We start from the raw sequence: 17,700 nt of genomic DNA, 5'->3' as shown, positions 1-17,700 counted from the left end.
GCCATTCCCGTAAATCTCCGAGTTCTAATCAGGGCAAACTCAGGAGAGCTCTTGGAATGAACTCGTACCGTGGGACAGGGCGTTTAAGTGTGTAGTTCTTTGATGCTGGTGCAGCAAGATGTTTGAGAGAAAGTTGTCAAGGTTTTAGTCACAATACAAGATCTCAATATCATTCTTGAAGGAGCTGCAATTGTGGAATGATCTACTGATTGCAAACTCTCACTTTCCTACAGAAGTCTTTTGATGCCCATCCACGAAGGGAAAGCCAGGTGCGCCAGTTGGCATGGATCGGAGATGGGGTCTGGATATCAATTCGCCTGGATTCCACTTTGCGCCTCTATCATGCACACACACATCAGCATTTACAGGATGTTGACATTGAACCTTATGTCAGTAAGATGTTAGGTATGGTTTTGCCCTGATACTTTGAATATGTTACTGATTTAAACATTGACTTTATTCCTGTGCCATAGCTTACACAAATATTAACCAAATGATTAAACTAATGTGTTTAGTTTCCTGGAGTTAGACTGGTTTATAGATACAAATGAGTGAAAGTATATAAAGAGTACCCCTGAATTTCAGTGAACGGTCATCTCGGGTTCAGGAGAACAGTTCTACACAATTTCTCTGGATGGTGGGGCATTGGCTGGGTTTCAGCAAATACCTGCAGCATATTTAGGCAAGGATCACCCGTCAGTCTTTTTTCAATAGATTATATTTAAATTGATGCCGCAGAAATGGTGCCAGACATGTGGTGACTCTTGTGAGCTGCCGAGGTGAGGTCTGCAGTGTGATTTTACCGGGTGGTGTGCGAAACAAAGCATTTCACTCACTGTACGTGATTTGGAAAGTCTGTAGTGAGCATTGTGTGACATTGTGTGACAATGAAGTATCATTGATTTAAGGTGCCATTGAATCACTGCTACTTATTACATTTCTCGTGTGCTATTATGAGCTGAACGATGACTAATTCTTCTGTACTGTAATTGTCAGGAACCGGGAAATTGGGATTCTCCTTTGTGCGGATCACAGCTTTGCTTATTGGTGGAAACCGGCTTTGGGTAGGAACTGGAAATGGAGTCGTCATCTCTATCCCATTGACTGAAAGTAAGTTGTTACGGTCTGACTTGGAAAGTAGCGGGGATTTTCAGCGTTACTTGAATGCAGAAGGGTTTTTTTCCCCCTCCAATAAAATCATGAGCATAAAAGTGTAGATGGACACAAAAAGCTGGAGTAATTCTGCGGGTCAGACAGGATCTATGGAGAAAAGGAATAGGTGACGTTTCAGGTCGAGATCCTTCTTCAGCATTTATGGCCTGTTATTATATACTTCCAGATGTGTCCCTTGAATATTTAAATGTTCTAATAATAAATAATAATAATAACTTTATTTATAGAGCACTTTAAAAACAACCACTGTTGCAACAAAGTGCTGTACATGACTAATCATGGACAAAAAATTATTACACGACAATAAAAACATTAAAAGAGAGAGTAAAAACAATAAAATTAAAAACATTGAAAGCACTAAAACAGGAGCAAAGTCTCAAGCAGGGTCAAAAGCCAAGGAATATAAATGTGTTTTAATACTGGTTTTGAAGATGGACAGTGAGGGGGCCTGTCTGATGTGCAACGGCAGAGTGTTCCATAGCGCCGGAGCAGCAACAGAGAAGGCTCTATCCTCTCTGGGGATTGTGAATATATTTGGCACTATATATGTATTTCAATATCATCCTTTCACATTTCTGAGAATGTGCTGCCAATACATTTCTAGTTCCAAGTCGAAAGGTTATTGATAACATTGGAGTTCTTCTGCGAGGACCCTTTCCAAATCAAAAGGCATCATCTGCTGCAGTGTTTTGAAATCATGTAAATCAGTAGTTTGCAGGTTTACATGCGGGAATATGCTGGGATGAGCAGAAGGTGTTGATTCAACTCGGCAGCCAAGACCACACAGCGGTGTGCTGATCCCAGCATCTGCATGTCCCGTGCATCCCAGAGTTACCCAGCAAGAGTTGATCTCATCTCATTTACAAACCAATTATTCAATATAAAATGTTGTCTACAAATAAATGCTTTAAAATAATATATGCCAATTAAAAAAAAAAAAAAAATAGACTATTAACTAGGGCTGCCTAAAATAAATTAGGATTCACTGTGAGATTAAAAATAACATGTAAGCTGTAACAAGTTCAGTGTTAGTGAAGTCAAGTTATCAGTTTTGAGCTGGCCATGGATCAACTTCTGATCTAGGTGGGTTTCATCAAAATCAGCAGTATTTAGTTTTGGGTTAAAGTTGTCCGTGACGATCAGGGAAATGCTGCGTGCATCACATGCTGGGATTAGATTTTGGATTGGAGATTGACAAGGAAGATAGCTATCATTCTCCTCACATCAGGGTGACAATTGAGGTTTTATATGTGTGTGGGCAGTCGGGGGACTCGAGGGGTCCTGAAAGTGGGTCTCATCCCTGCGGGGTGATGGCAGATGGATGACTGACTCCACATCACGCAGTCTGAAGAAGGGTCTCGACCCGAAGCGTCACCCATTCATTCTCGCCAGAGATGCTGCCTGTCCCGCTGAGTCACTCCAGCATTTTGTGTCTATAGATATTCGATTTAAACCAACACCTGCAGTTCCTTCCATCACATCCCCATCACGCAAGACTGACCTGTGATGAGTGGGGGGCCTGGGCTGAGGTGGCATTCAGTACAGGCGTACACAGTCAATTCAAATGGCACTTGAGCAGCAAGGGTGCGTCTCTGCACCCTTGCCAATGTAATCACACCTTCCCTGCAGTGTGACCAGAATTGTACATGTTCTCGCTCTGTGGATGTCAACAACTATGGAATACATTTCTAGGATCACTTCCAAGCTCTTATTCTCTCTGACAAAGCTGATAAAGCAAAACATTGCTTTATTAAACACCTTCTCTCCTTGTCATGCTATCTGTGGATGTACAGCTGTGGATGTACAAAGTGTAGATTTTCCCCACATTCATCATTATTCTGCCACATTGCTTTTACGCGCCTCCCTAAATGAGTTGCATCTCTCTGGATTATTTTGTTTTCTGACCAGATAATTTTTGGCCTCCTTCAGCTGAAAGGTGTCCTCTTCTTACTCACATGGCCAATCTTGGGACGACCTCCCGGGGTTTAAATATTCAATCAGAGCTGAGCCAACTCTGATCTGAACAGTCAGTTCAAGTTGTTAAAATACATCACCGCTTCACCATAATAAATACAACACAAGTAGCCAATATGCAATAGCACAAAATGAATAAAATGTAGTTATCTTTGGCTAAAAGCCTCTGGAAGCAGGACATTTATTTGTGTTTGGTGAGTTTGCTGGAATATCAGCTGACAGTGAGGGGCATCTTGGATCTTGCTGAACGTAGCGAGCCAAGAATGTGTCTGCTTAACTAATGCAACTGAAAAATAGAGAGAGCAACAGATAAAATAAAAATGCGGGTAAATGAATGGATTAATTCAATGTTAATACACAGATGCTGCGACACTGCAGAGCTGCTGGGCAGGTTATGGATATGGTGAAGCGGTGATGTTGGCAAGGCTGCACATGATTCACAGTTCACAGGGTAGCTCACTTGGGTCACAGATTGCTGCTCACTTTTATATTAATAACACTGGATGATTCAAATGTGTTTTTTTAAAGCAAATTCCAGACCATTAGTGTAAGGTTTGGTGTAAACTTCAGTTCGCAGTGACCAAAGATACCTAATCTCAGAACCCAACCTGTTTGAGTAAAATATGCCAGTTCAGTTGCATTTTGTACTCTGGTGTACTCCACAAATGCAGGAGCACAATTCACAACAACACATTTAACTATTAGTATAATATTGGTAAGTTATTAATATTCTAAAGCACCTATTAAATAAAAAGTATGAGTTTGACGATTAGAAAGTAATTGATTATTTGAATGCCATTCGATTAAAGTCTGCTAATCCAACTTTCTTGTGTGTGAGCATGTGCATGGGTGCATGCATCTGCCTGGATGAATAATTGTGTGCTTGCGGTCTTTATGTATTTTTCTTGTTACTAATGATGGTCCTTCTTTATAACGTACAGTTATTTTAACTTTCTCCTGGTTGCTTAAACACTGCCCGCACTAACCAATACTGACTGGTTGTGACTGACAAATGGATTGCTTTTGAGAATTTTGATGGGAAATCCTTCTGTCGTCATTCTGTGGTTGCCGGAACAACACCAAGCACTTTCCGATTCACAGGTCTAGATTTATTCATAGTGCAGTTTTAGGATGGAGGATTCTTCATTTGCAGAGAATTCTTCTCTCTGTGTCTTTTGTATCCCATCACTGCAAAAATAAACAACAACTGTGCAGGACTTGCTCAATCATATTATCGAACATTTATGGCACAGAAGCTGGTGTTTTTGGCCCGTTGTGTTCATGTCAATTGCAAAATGGATTCCCAACCTAATCGCACCTACCATCACTGCAAATGTGAGTCAAATATGCCAGTTCAGTTGCATGTTGGACTCTGGTAAATTTATACAGAGCTTTACAAATGCAGGAACACAATTCACAACCCATTTAACTATTACTGCAATTTTGATAAATTATTAATATTCTAGAGCACCTTTTAAATTTGCTCTGCAAATTGTGTTTCTTCTAAAGCGCTAAAATATGTTTTAACTATGAGATGGACTTCTTCCCCGATCATTCTCTCGTTGAAAACATCTTTCTTTATTCTCTTAATGTTCATTCTCCAGTTATGGTGCCATATGGACGGTTGCTTTTTGACCCAATGGCAGAAGGGAATAGGTCCTTTCTAATTACCCTATTTAGGCCCTTCATGGTTTAATCTCTGTTTCAAAGAAAAAGTCTTCAGCCAACCTAGTTTTTCCCCTTAGCTAAAATGTTCCATTCCTGATGTCTGCGATTCTCTCCAGCATCCTTTACAGTATAATACACCTTTACAATAATGTAATGTTCAGAACTGTACACAGTGCTCCAGCTATGCCTCAACAGTATCGTAGGCAGTTTAATCACAACATTCATTGTTTTATATTCTGTGTCACCGCTAATAAAACAAAATCTTCTGTCAGCCAGATTAGCCACTGTTAGACAGGATCTCTACCATTAAAGATCTGTGGACCCACGTACCAACGTTTTTCTATTCTTACCCCTGCACCTAACTTTCCATTTATTGTGCATCCCCATTGCACCTTCCCAAATACATATTTCCAGATGCTAACAATGTCCTTCACACATTTGCCTTGTGTACTTTGTTCATTCAGGTTCAAATATCTACGTTCATTCATAGCCAGCCTGATTTTCTCTTCCACCCTTTGTTTGCTCCACCTCTTTAAGTAAGTTGCTGCCTTCTGTTTCCATCTCAACTCTTATACCCTCTTAATCTATGTTCAGCTTACTATCCTGCAGACAGGCTGGTCTTAAACACACCACACCCGGCAAAACAAGACATCAAATCCGTCTACGATGATATTAGCCCTAGCCCTATGTCTTGTGCAGATCCAATCCCAAAGCATCTAAAGTCCTCCCTCCTGAACCTTCCCTCCTGCACCTTCTGCCAACCATATAAATAGTTAATATACTGTCAACTAATTTGAATCACTACAGTATACTTCCATACAAAGCATGGCATGCTTGTTACCATTTGTGAAAAGTGATTGAAATTATGACTTTGGAGCTGAGGGGATCAGCAATGAACAAAGACTGGGCAATACCTTGGCACCAAGAATCAATAGTTATTGGATATTAGGCGTATCTGCGTCACGTAATACATCGATGTAAAGTTTAGAAGGTTGCAGTTTCAGAACTGTAGACTTGACAATGCTTTAAGTGTAGACCAAATGCAGTAGAAACACGAGTCTGCATCTTTCAACCAATTTAACTGACATTTAAACTGACTGAGGATTGAGAGATTCATCCTATTTGAAGCTTCAGCGGAATCACGGACGGCACCGTGGCGCAGCGGTAGAGCTGCTGCATTGTCGCACCGAGACCCGGGTTTGATCCTGATAATAGGTGCTGTTGGTACGGAGTTTGCACGTTCTCCCTATGACCGTGTGGATTTTGCCCGGATGCCCTGGTTTCCTCCCACACTCCAAAGACGTACAGATTGGCTTCGGTAAAATTGTAAATTGTCCCTAGTGTGTAGGTTCGTGCTAGCATACGGGTTGATCTCTGGTTGGCATGGGCAGAAGGGCCTGTTTCTGCGCTGTATCTCTGGTCTAAATCACGAGTATCTCTAATAAATATATGCGATGAATTAATTCCGTTTACTGTGATATCTCCTAGGTTTCTCATCCTTCATAGAGATCAAGCACTGGAGACCAGAATTGCCAAATGGTTACAAGTTAAATATATTCTTGGAACTAATTTGGGAGAGGCTGGGCAGGCTAGGACCCTATTCCTTGGAGTGCAGGAGGGTGAGGGGTGAACTTATAAAGGTATATAAGATCATGAGAGGAATAAAAAGGGTTAATGCACAGTCTTTTAACCAGAGTAGGGAAATCAAGAATCAGAGAACATAGGCTGAAGGTGAGAAGGGAAAGATTTAATAGGAGGGACAACTTTTTCACAGAGGGTGGTGGGTATGTGCAACGAGCTGCCTGAAGAGGTAGTTGAGGCTGCGACTATAACAACATTTAAAAGACATTTGGACATGTTCGGGAAAGATTTAGAGGGATATGGACCAAATGCAGGCTGGTGGGACTAGTGTAGATGAGGCATCCTGGTTGGCATGGGCAAGTTGAGCTGAAGGGCCTGTTTTTGTGCTGTATCTAAGACTCTGTGACACTAATTAAACCATAGAAAGTTATGTTAAATCAAAGGTGCAAGACGTCAGGTCAGGCAACTGGCTTTGATACCCCAATTCCAAATAAGATTCAGATAAGAAGAAGACTCTTAAAATTTGGCAGTCTCCAACTACATCTTCTGTGCATTGGAAATGTCGATTTAAATTATTGTGTTAGTAATTGAAATGGTGTATGTGAGTTATTTTTTGGATAAGTTTTGGGAATAGTGTACTGTAACTTCATGTCTGGATCCTTATTTGAAGTGAATAACAGTGAAAGTATTATGATGGAATTATTTGAATGTTCACAGGCTTGACTGCGTTCAGTAATACCCCTTTGTTCCTAATTTCTGCAAGTTTTCTGCCTTCCCATTCACTTTTCCTCTTCCAAAACAATTGCTTTCTCCTTGGTTAGTGGCTCCCTGGGGACTTTGTGGTTCGTGACCAACATGGATTGTTGAGGCCAAAAGGCTTAGACTGCAGGCTGTGTTCCTGGCTTTCCATGAGCATCAGCGTGAGCAAATGCACCAGGTGTAATTGCACATGACTAGAAAGCCAGGCTCATTGCTCTTCCTTACCCAAGATCAGACCCATTATAGCACCTTCACCACTGCCAGAGCCACAGCCAGCGAAGTCAGAACAGACGAGAGCGATGATACCTTGTAGAACAACTACATCATTGAAATTCCTTCATTATATTGGATAATTTGATATTCTTTGGAAAAAAAAAATCTTATTGAATAGTTTGAACCAAAAATGCATTTTGGAGGTTTATTATCTAAGAAATGTTTTTACTTTCTCAGAGAGAATACTTTTAATCAGTGAGCATAGTGCACATGCCCTTCTTCGATTCTATGTTTCTAACCCCAAGGTTCTCCCGTTGATGGCTGTGTGTGATCTGCTTTTCTGACCTTCCCTCCACTCTTCCCTCTCTGAATCTCTTCTTCTGCCTTCCCTCCTCCAGCTGTAGTTTTACACCGAGGCCAACTGTTGGGGTTCAGGGGTAAGTTCAACATCTGACTGTTTTAGATGTGTAATATATATTTTTTTTATTTCAGTTTTTCCATCATGCCTCATCTCTTGCCTGCCTCTCATTTGTCAAGTTGTGAATTTTACATTCATACTTTTGTGATAAGTTCTTTGTTCAAATCAAACTAGCAAATTCAGGATTTTTTTTTTTAATGACTTGGTTCTGATATTTCTTTCTTGGAATTTAAAAGTGAAAAATACATTCTTGTTCTGCTAGCTAAAATGGAAAATATAATCAAATTATTTTCATGAAAGACTGACTTGGCTACAAGGTGCCAATTTATCCAAAATGGACTAAAAGTTTCATTTGACATGGGTCAGTCTAGATCAGGAAGCAGTTTGTTTTTGAAGGTTATTCTAATGTTTATCACTATAAAGTTTAAAACAAAAGTAATTATGGTAATGCTACCATGTTTAGAATAGTTAAATAGTTAAAACCAAACTCAATTTGATTTATAGTAACATGGAGTAATAGTTTTTCATAAAAGGCAAAATCTAGGTAGGATTATGCTGTCCAGATGGTTCTAACTGCATGTGAGCAAAGCAAACATGTCGGAGGGTAAATATATAATTGTTAGGTAGTGAAGGACTGGAGCTATTGACAGTACTTAGAGCATGTATCTCACAACTAGTTCTCTCTTTGCTTGTGTGGGTGATTCATAAATGTATCGAATGGCAACTCTGCTTGGAGAGGGAATAAATGCCATGGCCGTGTGGCCAGGTGCTGTTAATGGCAGCCATGGAACACTCTACTTCTTGCTGTAGCTCTTGATTAAGAGAAATGAGCCATTCAATTGAAATATCCATTGGTGTGGTTGAATTGAGTACCAAATAGTCCACTGTTCCTGCCCATGTATTTTTTTCCCCTGGAACTATTTATCCACAGCATTGACAACCAATCGCCACTACATGAAATGTGTAGAGAGGAGCTGCAGATGCTGGTTTAAACCAAACACGGACACAAAAGGCTGGAGTAACTCAGCGGGTCAGGCAGCATCTGAGGAGAAAATAAATAGGTGACGTTTCGGGTCGAGTACCTTCTACAGACTAAGAGTCAGGGGAAATGGGAGCAAGAGATATAGACAGTACTTAGGAGAAATGAATGGAAGATATACAATAATTAAGGCAATGCATGGCACACAATAGGCCATTTTGTAATGTGGGATAGGTGACCACGTGTATACAGACAAAGGAATTCAACACGATGACAGTAAAACTAGTACCACAACTAGGGTGGAGGAGGGACTCACCATCACTAGCCCATCTCCAATGGGATCCCACCACTAGCCACACCTTCCCATCCCCACAAGTGAACTTAGGCCTATTGGGTACATTATTATCTGGTCGTTACTCAACGTTTTTTGTTTAACATTGAACAAAGTGAAGCCTGTTGTCAGATTCACAATAGTTTTGAGGGCATCTTAATGATCAGAATAAAATGGCGCGGCAGTGGGGTTTGTGGGGAGAATTCCAGAGTTTATGACCAAGGCAGCTGAAGGCAAGTCAATCTGTAACCAGAAGGGACGAGAGCATGATTGTATTTAATCAAGAAGGAAAGTTGTAAAATCAAGCTATTGATAGTCAATACCTTGCTGAGTCAATATATGTCAGCAAGAATATAGGTTGATGGCTGAAAGGAGTAAATTGTATTAAAGGTAACACAGTTGAGCTCAAATAATAGAGGAAGTGGGAATTTAGACGTAAACAAGACATAGATAAAAATTGACACTGCAGACGTGTTGAGGCAGAGTGGAGACAGAGACCTTGATGTGAATTTGTGCTCACAAGCTTTTTGCTTCAAAATACAACATCAGACTTATGAAGCGTTTAGCTCAGAATTGAACACTTGGTAATGAGAGAGATGGAGATGAGAGGAGACTTTTAGTTGGAGAAAACATCTTCCAATACCAGATGTCAAACAAAGTGTGATACTGTCAGAGGCAGTGGGGAGGAGATGGGAGGGAGGCCTAAGCTATGAATATGTAGAGTGGGATATTATTAGTGTACATTTGAAATCTTGTGTTTTTGACAATGTTGCTAAGGATGTAATTGTGATACAAGGGGGTTCAAACTCAATGAAATATTCCTCTGCTCTCCTTATTAGTTGAATAATGGTGTTGAGAGTCTTATTTTCATGCCACAGAACAGCTTACTGACTTAAAATGGTGGCCAAATATGGTGGTTTATATTAGATGGTAGTTCCGTTGAAACACATTGGGGTGTTACAGAGCAGGAATTTATTTAAACAATGCTCCTGCACCCAATTGTCGATGTTACGGTCCAGGATTTAGGAGATACCAAACAAAGGAGCAATCAATCACTGATGGATAACCCGAGGTGGCTGGTTCTATACTAAGCGATGATAGAGACAGATGCTTATGAACAAGTTGCTTCAGCATAGAAGGATGTGTAAAGTGCGGAAGAATACCTGAGGGGAAATGTACAAGCAGTGAATGTTTTAACAAGTGGATTGCTTGAGGCAAGTAGATTAGTTGTTAAATCATTGAAGCAGAATGCCATGTAAGCCATTTAGCGTAATAATATTACACTACTCATCCTGAAGCTCAAGAATACTATCTAATCTTCATTGGTAATGCATCTTGTCTGGCGCATTTTCCAGCTTTCTGTAATAGTGCTAATATATATAAAAGTTATTACTAATCTATTTTGGTGCATACAGAATGTTTTTAAAAAGGAAATCTAAGAATTGTAATTTATGGTCATTCCATGTTATGCTGCTTTTAAGAGCAAGTGTAGTCAATACTTCAGTGTGGCCTTAAGCAGACTTTCCCTGCAATACCTCAGCCATAGAATCATCCCTGTTCCTAGCTCTTGATCCATAACCCCTTGGTTTATTACCCTCAGTGGAGCCACACACTGGTACAGCTGGAATAGCCACTGCTTCGGCATCAGCGTCGTGGGTTCAATTCCGGCTTTGTGTACTTGTCTGAAGAGTTTGCATGTTCTCCTTGTGACGGTGAGGGTTTCCTCCCACATCCCACACCTGGGTTGGTGGGTCAACAGCGCCAATGTAAATTACAACACACTGTGAGTGAGCGAATTAGAGGAAATTGATGAGAATATATGGAGAATGGTTTTAAAAAGCATAATTGTCGGATTATTGTAAAAGAGTGGTTGATGGTGAGTGTGGATTAGCTGGGCCACACGTTCTGTTGCTGTGCTGAATCTCTCTACAACTATAACTCAAGCAGGTATTTTTAATTGTCTTGAGTCTTTAGGTTGCTTTTTCCCTATCCACTAATACAATCCTGCTGAAGCGTGTTTAATCAACCACCATTGCTGTTCATTGCTCTACTCGCTTAGAGGACAACATTGTTATTTTTGTTTTGAGTCCTTACTTCATGATAGGCCGAGCATAAGGCTGATTTGGTGGTCCATATATTTGCATCTGGGTTTGAGGATTGTACTGTTGTGTTGGTTCTCATGGTTAATGAAACAGAGCTCCTACCTGGTGATCTACATTGTAGCACAAAAGGAGTATTGTATTGAATTGACGTTCATCTCATCCTTTGATAAAAGTGCTAGGGTGAGATGTTATCCATATTTGAAGAGAATGTTTGAGCATTTCCATTTAACTAGTATCAAAAATTAAACCAAATGGCTGGGTCATTTATTCAATCAGAATAGTTCAGATATAATCATTTGTTTTGCTTCATTGCATTAAGATGTTGTATAAATGCAAAACAGTACACATATTTAGTAGCAATTGATATCCTTGAACCTAAAGGTAGTTTAGTGGTATTAATAACATTACTGAACTCAGTGCTTAGATAGTTAAACATGTAAAACCATGCTGGAGGCTGAGAGTTCATGAGTGAATTCAACCTGGAAGCGGCTGTACGGGGTAATAACAATTTTTTTATAGCTAGTTTTATGGGATGCATGTTGTCTGGATTTACAACTCTCCACAGTTTTATGGAATAAGATCTTATGGCATGCCCACAAAAGAGGGACTGAAATTGGACAATCTCAAGGACAACAGAAGGGACACCTGTGAGGGAGGTTGATAAAAGGCTGCGGAATCAGACTGTGGTGTTCTTCTAAAGTGTGGAGTGAAATGCAGGGGAAGTGTAGCTTGAGAATAGACTAACCCGACAAATCAGGATGGTGACGTATTTTACTTGGATTTGATTCAGTCAATGGCAGATTTACCTGGCTGAGATTGTATTTATGTTTGACCACTAGATGTAGAGATCAACCTGTGTGGTTTGGGTTAACTGACTTGACATACTGCTACACTGCAGCAATTAATGGGAACTGTGGTGAGATTGTTTGCTGGTGAGCTAGGGTTTCCTTAAAGGTCAGAAAAAAAAATTAAATCAATGTTGTAAGAAGAAGACCCCATATGATGTTTGAAAAGTTAATAATTAATCAAATGGTGACAGAGTTATATTGTCACACGGGAGAGATGTTTCCACCCCTGCCATCTCCAGTGCCAATTATACATTCCATTGTAGGCTGGATTGTATGCTGTGGATTTTCTCATTTTGTTCCTTGGTGCTTCAATCCCAATATGAGACGTGTAAGTGGTTAGGAGGCACTTGCCTTCCATTATTCTCCAAACATGAACCAGTCTCCATATACATTCTGTACATGTCAGAAATATACAGCAGTGATTAGGCATGCCTCCACTTGAACTGTAACTGGGATTAATCCTGAACCCCCTCAGTGCTTTTTGTATTGGTTTCTTTTGGATGACTCCTAAATGCAAGGCGAGCTTTCTTTTCTCCAGACTATTAGGACAATTTCATCAAAGCACATTCCTGCCAGACTATCCTACTCTTGGATCAGTTTTTATGGGCAAACGGCCAGGATTTAGCCACATAGACTAGCTGGCCACAGCACTGAGTGAAGATTGAGGACAAATTCACGGCTGTAGTGTCAATTGTGTTTGTGTTCCTTCCAGGTCTAAATAATGCTAACTAAGGGAGCATCTCCAAACTTCAGAAACCTAATAGAATTGATTAGAAGTTTAGATCATTTACTAAAGAGCATGTTTGCAGAGTGTAACAAATTGGGCTTTTTGTACTTTTCGAGGCTCAGCCACTGACTTCTAGGACGTCAGAGGATTTTTTATTTCAGACTTCATTTTACCTATTGCATTCATCTCCCTAAACAATGGTTCCGTCTAAAAACTCTAAAAGCTCACAGTAATGTTATTTATTTAATACCTGCTAGTTTTAAAATCATTCTATAAAATAATACTGTACAAAAAGTAAATGAGATTTGTCTGCATGAGGTTTAGAGATGCTCCCTGACTGACTGCATGTACTGCTCTCTAACTAGTGATATCTATAGTAAATTCTCTTTACATCATACAGGGTTCTCTGAAGTTTCTCTGTCATCTCTTTGCATGTGGCATGTTAGTGTGAACTGTACTGTTTTAGATAACAGTATCTATTATGTTTTTAACATTACAATGGAACCTGAATATTTCATAGCACTAAGAGTATTGGTTGTCTTTCATAAAATGACTGGTAACCCAAGATTGTATAGACAACAGTTATCCTGTAAACATTAGTTTCCTCATTTTGTTTACAAAACCTTTACCCATGTAAAGCAAGAAATGAACAAATTAAGTTGTGGTGAAATGTCTATTCCAATCAGATATGACCTTTTACATAATTGATCACCAATTCTTCAAACTTCACTCAATTATCCAATTTCCGAACCATTCATCAAAGTTCATTCCACATTGATACATTTCCTTTAATAAAAGTTTATTTTCTAACAATCATCTTGTCGCATACCACAATATAACTCCTTTAATTTCATTACATCTACATTTCCTGATGGTATCGCTTAAAGTTGTTCAAGTCAACTTGCCTTTAATAATTCCCTGTGGCCTGTTCTTTATCAATCTCTACTTTGCTGCGTTCTTACTATTTCAACTTCATGGATTTTTAATCTATAATTGGCTTTAGGCTGACAATCTATATTTGTAGAGTTTATTTTACTTTGCTTTCTTAATCAAACCCACTATGTTGCTTTCTCTTTCTGGTAATTTTCTTCTTTTTTTTTTTAAGTTAAACAATTCAGATTATTTACATTGTGACTATCAGCTTTCTTGAATATTTGCATGAGAGTTGGTGAACTCTTGAAATTCCAAAGATGAAATTCAATATTTGTTAAATCTAATACCCAGGGATATTTAATATGAATAATTTATATTTCTGTAGTTGATTTACCCAAACAGGTTTCAGTGTAATGTAAATCACTATCCTTTCAACTTGTTGAATCATTCTCTTAATTCTAAAACGCTACAATTGATGTATTTGTTGCAGCCAATAAGACATCACCGACCGCCAGTGAAGGAGCCCGCCCTGGTGGAGTGATTCGGGTTTACGCGGATGAAAGCAGTGACAAGGCCTCCAATGGTAGCTTCATCCCATATTGTTCCATGGCTCAAGCCCAGCTCTGTTTCCATGGCCACAGAGATGCTGTCAAATTCTTTGCATCTGTGCCAGGTAAATTCCTGGACCAACCTCCCTTTTCCACTGTTCACTATTGAAAAGTAGTTTTGAAATATCAATTACTATGATTCGTCCAAAGATAGACACAAAATGCTGGAGTAACAGCGGGACAGGCAGCATCTCGTAACCTGTCCCGTAACCTATCCCACTGAGTTACTCCAGCATTTTGCGTCTATCTTTGGTTTAAACCAACATCTGCAGTTCCTTCATACATACTATGATTTTTTTCTTTTGACCCATTGTGGGAAAGTTGAGTGATGCAGAACTACATGAATTTCTGGTTCCACTCCCTCCTTTGGTGATGTGGACACAACTTTGTTTCTGATAATTATGCTGCCCGGAAGATTTGGAATAAGAACAGCCTGCAGAAGGCACAGGGCACTCGAGGGAGAACTCACTTAAGGCCCTGTCCCACTTTCCCGAATTACTCACAAACTCCCGAGTTTTCCCCTTGATTCAAACTCGGAAATACCAGCAGTAGGTACTCGGGGCTATTTTTTTATTCATAGAAACATAGAAACATAGAAATTAGGTGCAGGAGTAGGCCATTCGGCCCTTCGAGCCTGCACCGCCATTCAATATGATCATGGCTGATCATCCAACTCAGTATCCCGTACCTGCCTTCTCTCCATACCCCCTGATCCCCTTAGCCACAAGGGCCACATCTAACTCCCTCTTAAATATAGCCAATGAACTGGCCTCAACTACCCTCTGTGGCAGAGAGTTCCAGAGATTCACCACTCTCTGTGTGAAAAAAGTTCTTCTCATCTCGGTTTTAAAGGATTTCCCCTTTATCCTTAAACTGTGACCCCTTGTCCTGGACTTCCCTAACATCGGGAACAATCTTCCTGCATCTAGCCTGTCCAACCCCTTAAGAATTTTGTAAGTTTCTATAAGATCCCCTCTCAATCTTCTAAATTCTAGAGAGTATAAACCAAGTCTATCCAGTCTTTCTTCATAAGACAGTCCTGACATCCCAGGAATCAGTCTGGTGAACCGTCTCTGCACTCCCTCTATGGCAATAATGTCCTTCCTCAGATTTGGAGACCAAAACTGTACGCAATACTCCAGGTGTGGTCTCACCAAGACCCTGTACAACTGCAGTAGAACCTCTCTGCTCCTATACTCAAATCCTTTTGCAATGAAAGCTAACATACCATTCGCTTTCTTTACTGCCTGCTGCACCTGCATGCCTACCTTCAATGACTGGTGTACCATGACACCCAGGTCTCGCTGCATCTCCCCCTTTCCCAATCGGCCACCATTTAGATAATAGTCTGCTTTCCCGTTTTTGCCACCAAAATGGATAACCTCACATTTATCCACATTATACTGCATCTGCCAAACATTTGCCCACTCACCCAGCCTATCCAAGTCACCCTGCAGTCTCCTAGCATCCTCCTCACAGCTAACACTGCCCCCCAGCTTAGTGTCATCCGCAAACTTGGAGATATTGCCTTCAATTCCCTCATCCAGATCATTAATATATATTGTAAATAGCTGGGGTCCCAGTACTGAGCCTTGGGGTACCCCACTAGTCACTGCCTGCCATTGTGGACATTTTCCAACATGCTGAAAAAACGTCCTGACTTACCTGATGCCCCGAGTACCTACGGCTGGCAGTACGAGCCGCTACGAAATATCTACGGAATCCTACGGACTCGCTATGGACATTCCCCGAGTTTCAATCAAGGGGAAAACTCGTGAGAATTCGTGAGTAACTCGGGAAAGTGGGACAGGGCCTTTAAAATCCAACATTGCTCAGAACTCAGCTTCTTCAAACTACCAGAGAAAAAAAAAACTTCCTTTGTGTCTTATATTGAACTGAAATGGAGATTGCTGACTTGGAAGCTGTTTTCTTTCATTTTTTTTTTCCAATGTATCTGTGGCTTGTTCTGCTAGGTAATGTCCTTGCAACGTTGAATGGCAGCGTGTTGGACAGCCCTACAGAGAATCCAGGACCCACTGCACCTGAGCAGGAAGAGAGGAAGCTGCAGCCTGTTTTGGTTCTCAGCGGAGGAGAAGGCTACATTGACTTTAGGATTGGTAAGGCAGACTTGGATTGCATAAGATAGCACTGAAAAAATATTTAGCTTTCAAGTTATCACTTTTGCTATCTCATTATATTTTCAAATTCCTGATTGGCCTAATTTATTCTGCTCTGCTAATTGGGCCAGTTCTTGCTATTCTTTGAAGATAGACACAAAATGTTGGAGTGCATTTACTCCACAGTGAGTTACTCCAGCATTCTGTGTTTATTTTCAATATAAACCAGCATCTGCAGTTCCCACCTACACATTTTGTCTTGCTATCCTTTACTCTCTATCCTCCACATTATGCAGTAACACCTCTCACTTATTGCTAAACTTTACCAATTTTTATTCAGCTGTAATGTTTCATTCTATTTTCAGTAAAATATCCGTAGGCTGGAAAAGAATGCACACCTTGCATTAAGGAGCCATGATATAAATCCAATTTGCTGATGTTATATATGGATGGATGTTTGTATCTAATGTCTTTCTGCACTAATTTGACTAAGGAGGAAACATATAATTTCCAGGTCATCATTTGTTGTACTCTTACATGGTAGGGTTTTTTTCCAATTTCCTAAGTCTAGGACTAGGGGGTCATAGCCTCAGAATAAAAGGACGTGAGACGAGGAGGAATTTCTTTAGTCAGAGGGAGGTGAATTCATTGCCACAGAAGGCTGTGGAGGCCAAGTCTATGGATATTTTTAAGTCAGATAGATAGATAGATTCCTGAATGGTTTGGGTGTCAGGGGTTATGAGGAGAAGACAGGAGAATGGGGTTAAGGGGAAGATAGATCAGCTGTGATTGAATGGCAAAGTAGGTTTGATGGTCCGAATGGCCTAAATCTGCTCCTATCATTTATGAACATATAATTGTAACTATAGATCCAAGTCAAGCTTGAGATGGCAGTAACTTGTGTTTGCCCACTGCAAAATCTTCACTGCTGCACCAAACCTTTCCAGTCCATGGGTCTAAATGAGTTTGATAACTTGCCACTATGTCCATCAATTCTGCAAGCAGTGACTAATCTCGAGGTGGTGCAATCCGATGTTTCATCATCTGGCTGCTCTAATTAATTTTTAATAGTTCATTCTGTTAAAGGCCTTTTTCAATTGTCACTGATGTTGCAACAACTGAAATAGATTAATATAATTTTAAAAAATGTCAACACCCATATAACTTGCGCAAGTTTGTTAAAATGATTAAATATAGAAAAAAAGCCCATTTAGGTCAGCCACACTATTCAAATGAATGGGGCAATGTTGAATAATTCAGGTGTGGGAGTTGTGAAAATAAGGAACTGGTTACTCTTTGTATCCAGTCACGCGGTTCAGCAATCGAGCG

The 17,700-nt window shown here is 40.1% G+C and overlaps 1 protein-coding gene across 1 annotated transcript in view; it reads left to right on the top strand.

The window, feature by feature from the left end:
* mapk8ip3 (mitogen-activated protein kinase 8 interacting protein 3) overlaps positions 1 to 17,700 on the top strand; it is a 166,619-nt gene that overhangs the window by 145,596 nt on the left and 3,323 nt on the right. The window contains 5 exon segments of the mRNA XM_055651804.1: positions 234 to 405; positions 997 to 1,110; positions 7,767 to 7,805; positions 14,137 to 14,319; positions 16,228 to 16,371. Coding sequence (XP_055507779.1) covers positions 234 to 405; positions 997 to 1,110; positions 7,767 to 7,805; positions 14,137 to 14,319; positions 16,228 to 16,371 — 652 coding nt within the window.

This window comes from Leucoraja erinacea, chromosome 20 (assembly GCF_028641065.1).
Source record: "Leucoraja erinacea ecotype New England chromosome 20, Leri_hhj_1, whole genome shotgun sequence".
Lineage (NCBI taxonomy): Eukaryota > Metazoa > Chordata > Chondrichthyes > Rajiformes > Rajidae > Leucoraja > Leucoraja erinaceus.
This window is presented reverse-complemented; position numbering and strand designations above follow the sequence as displayed.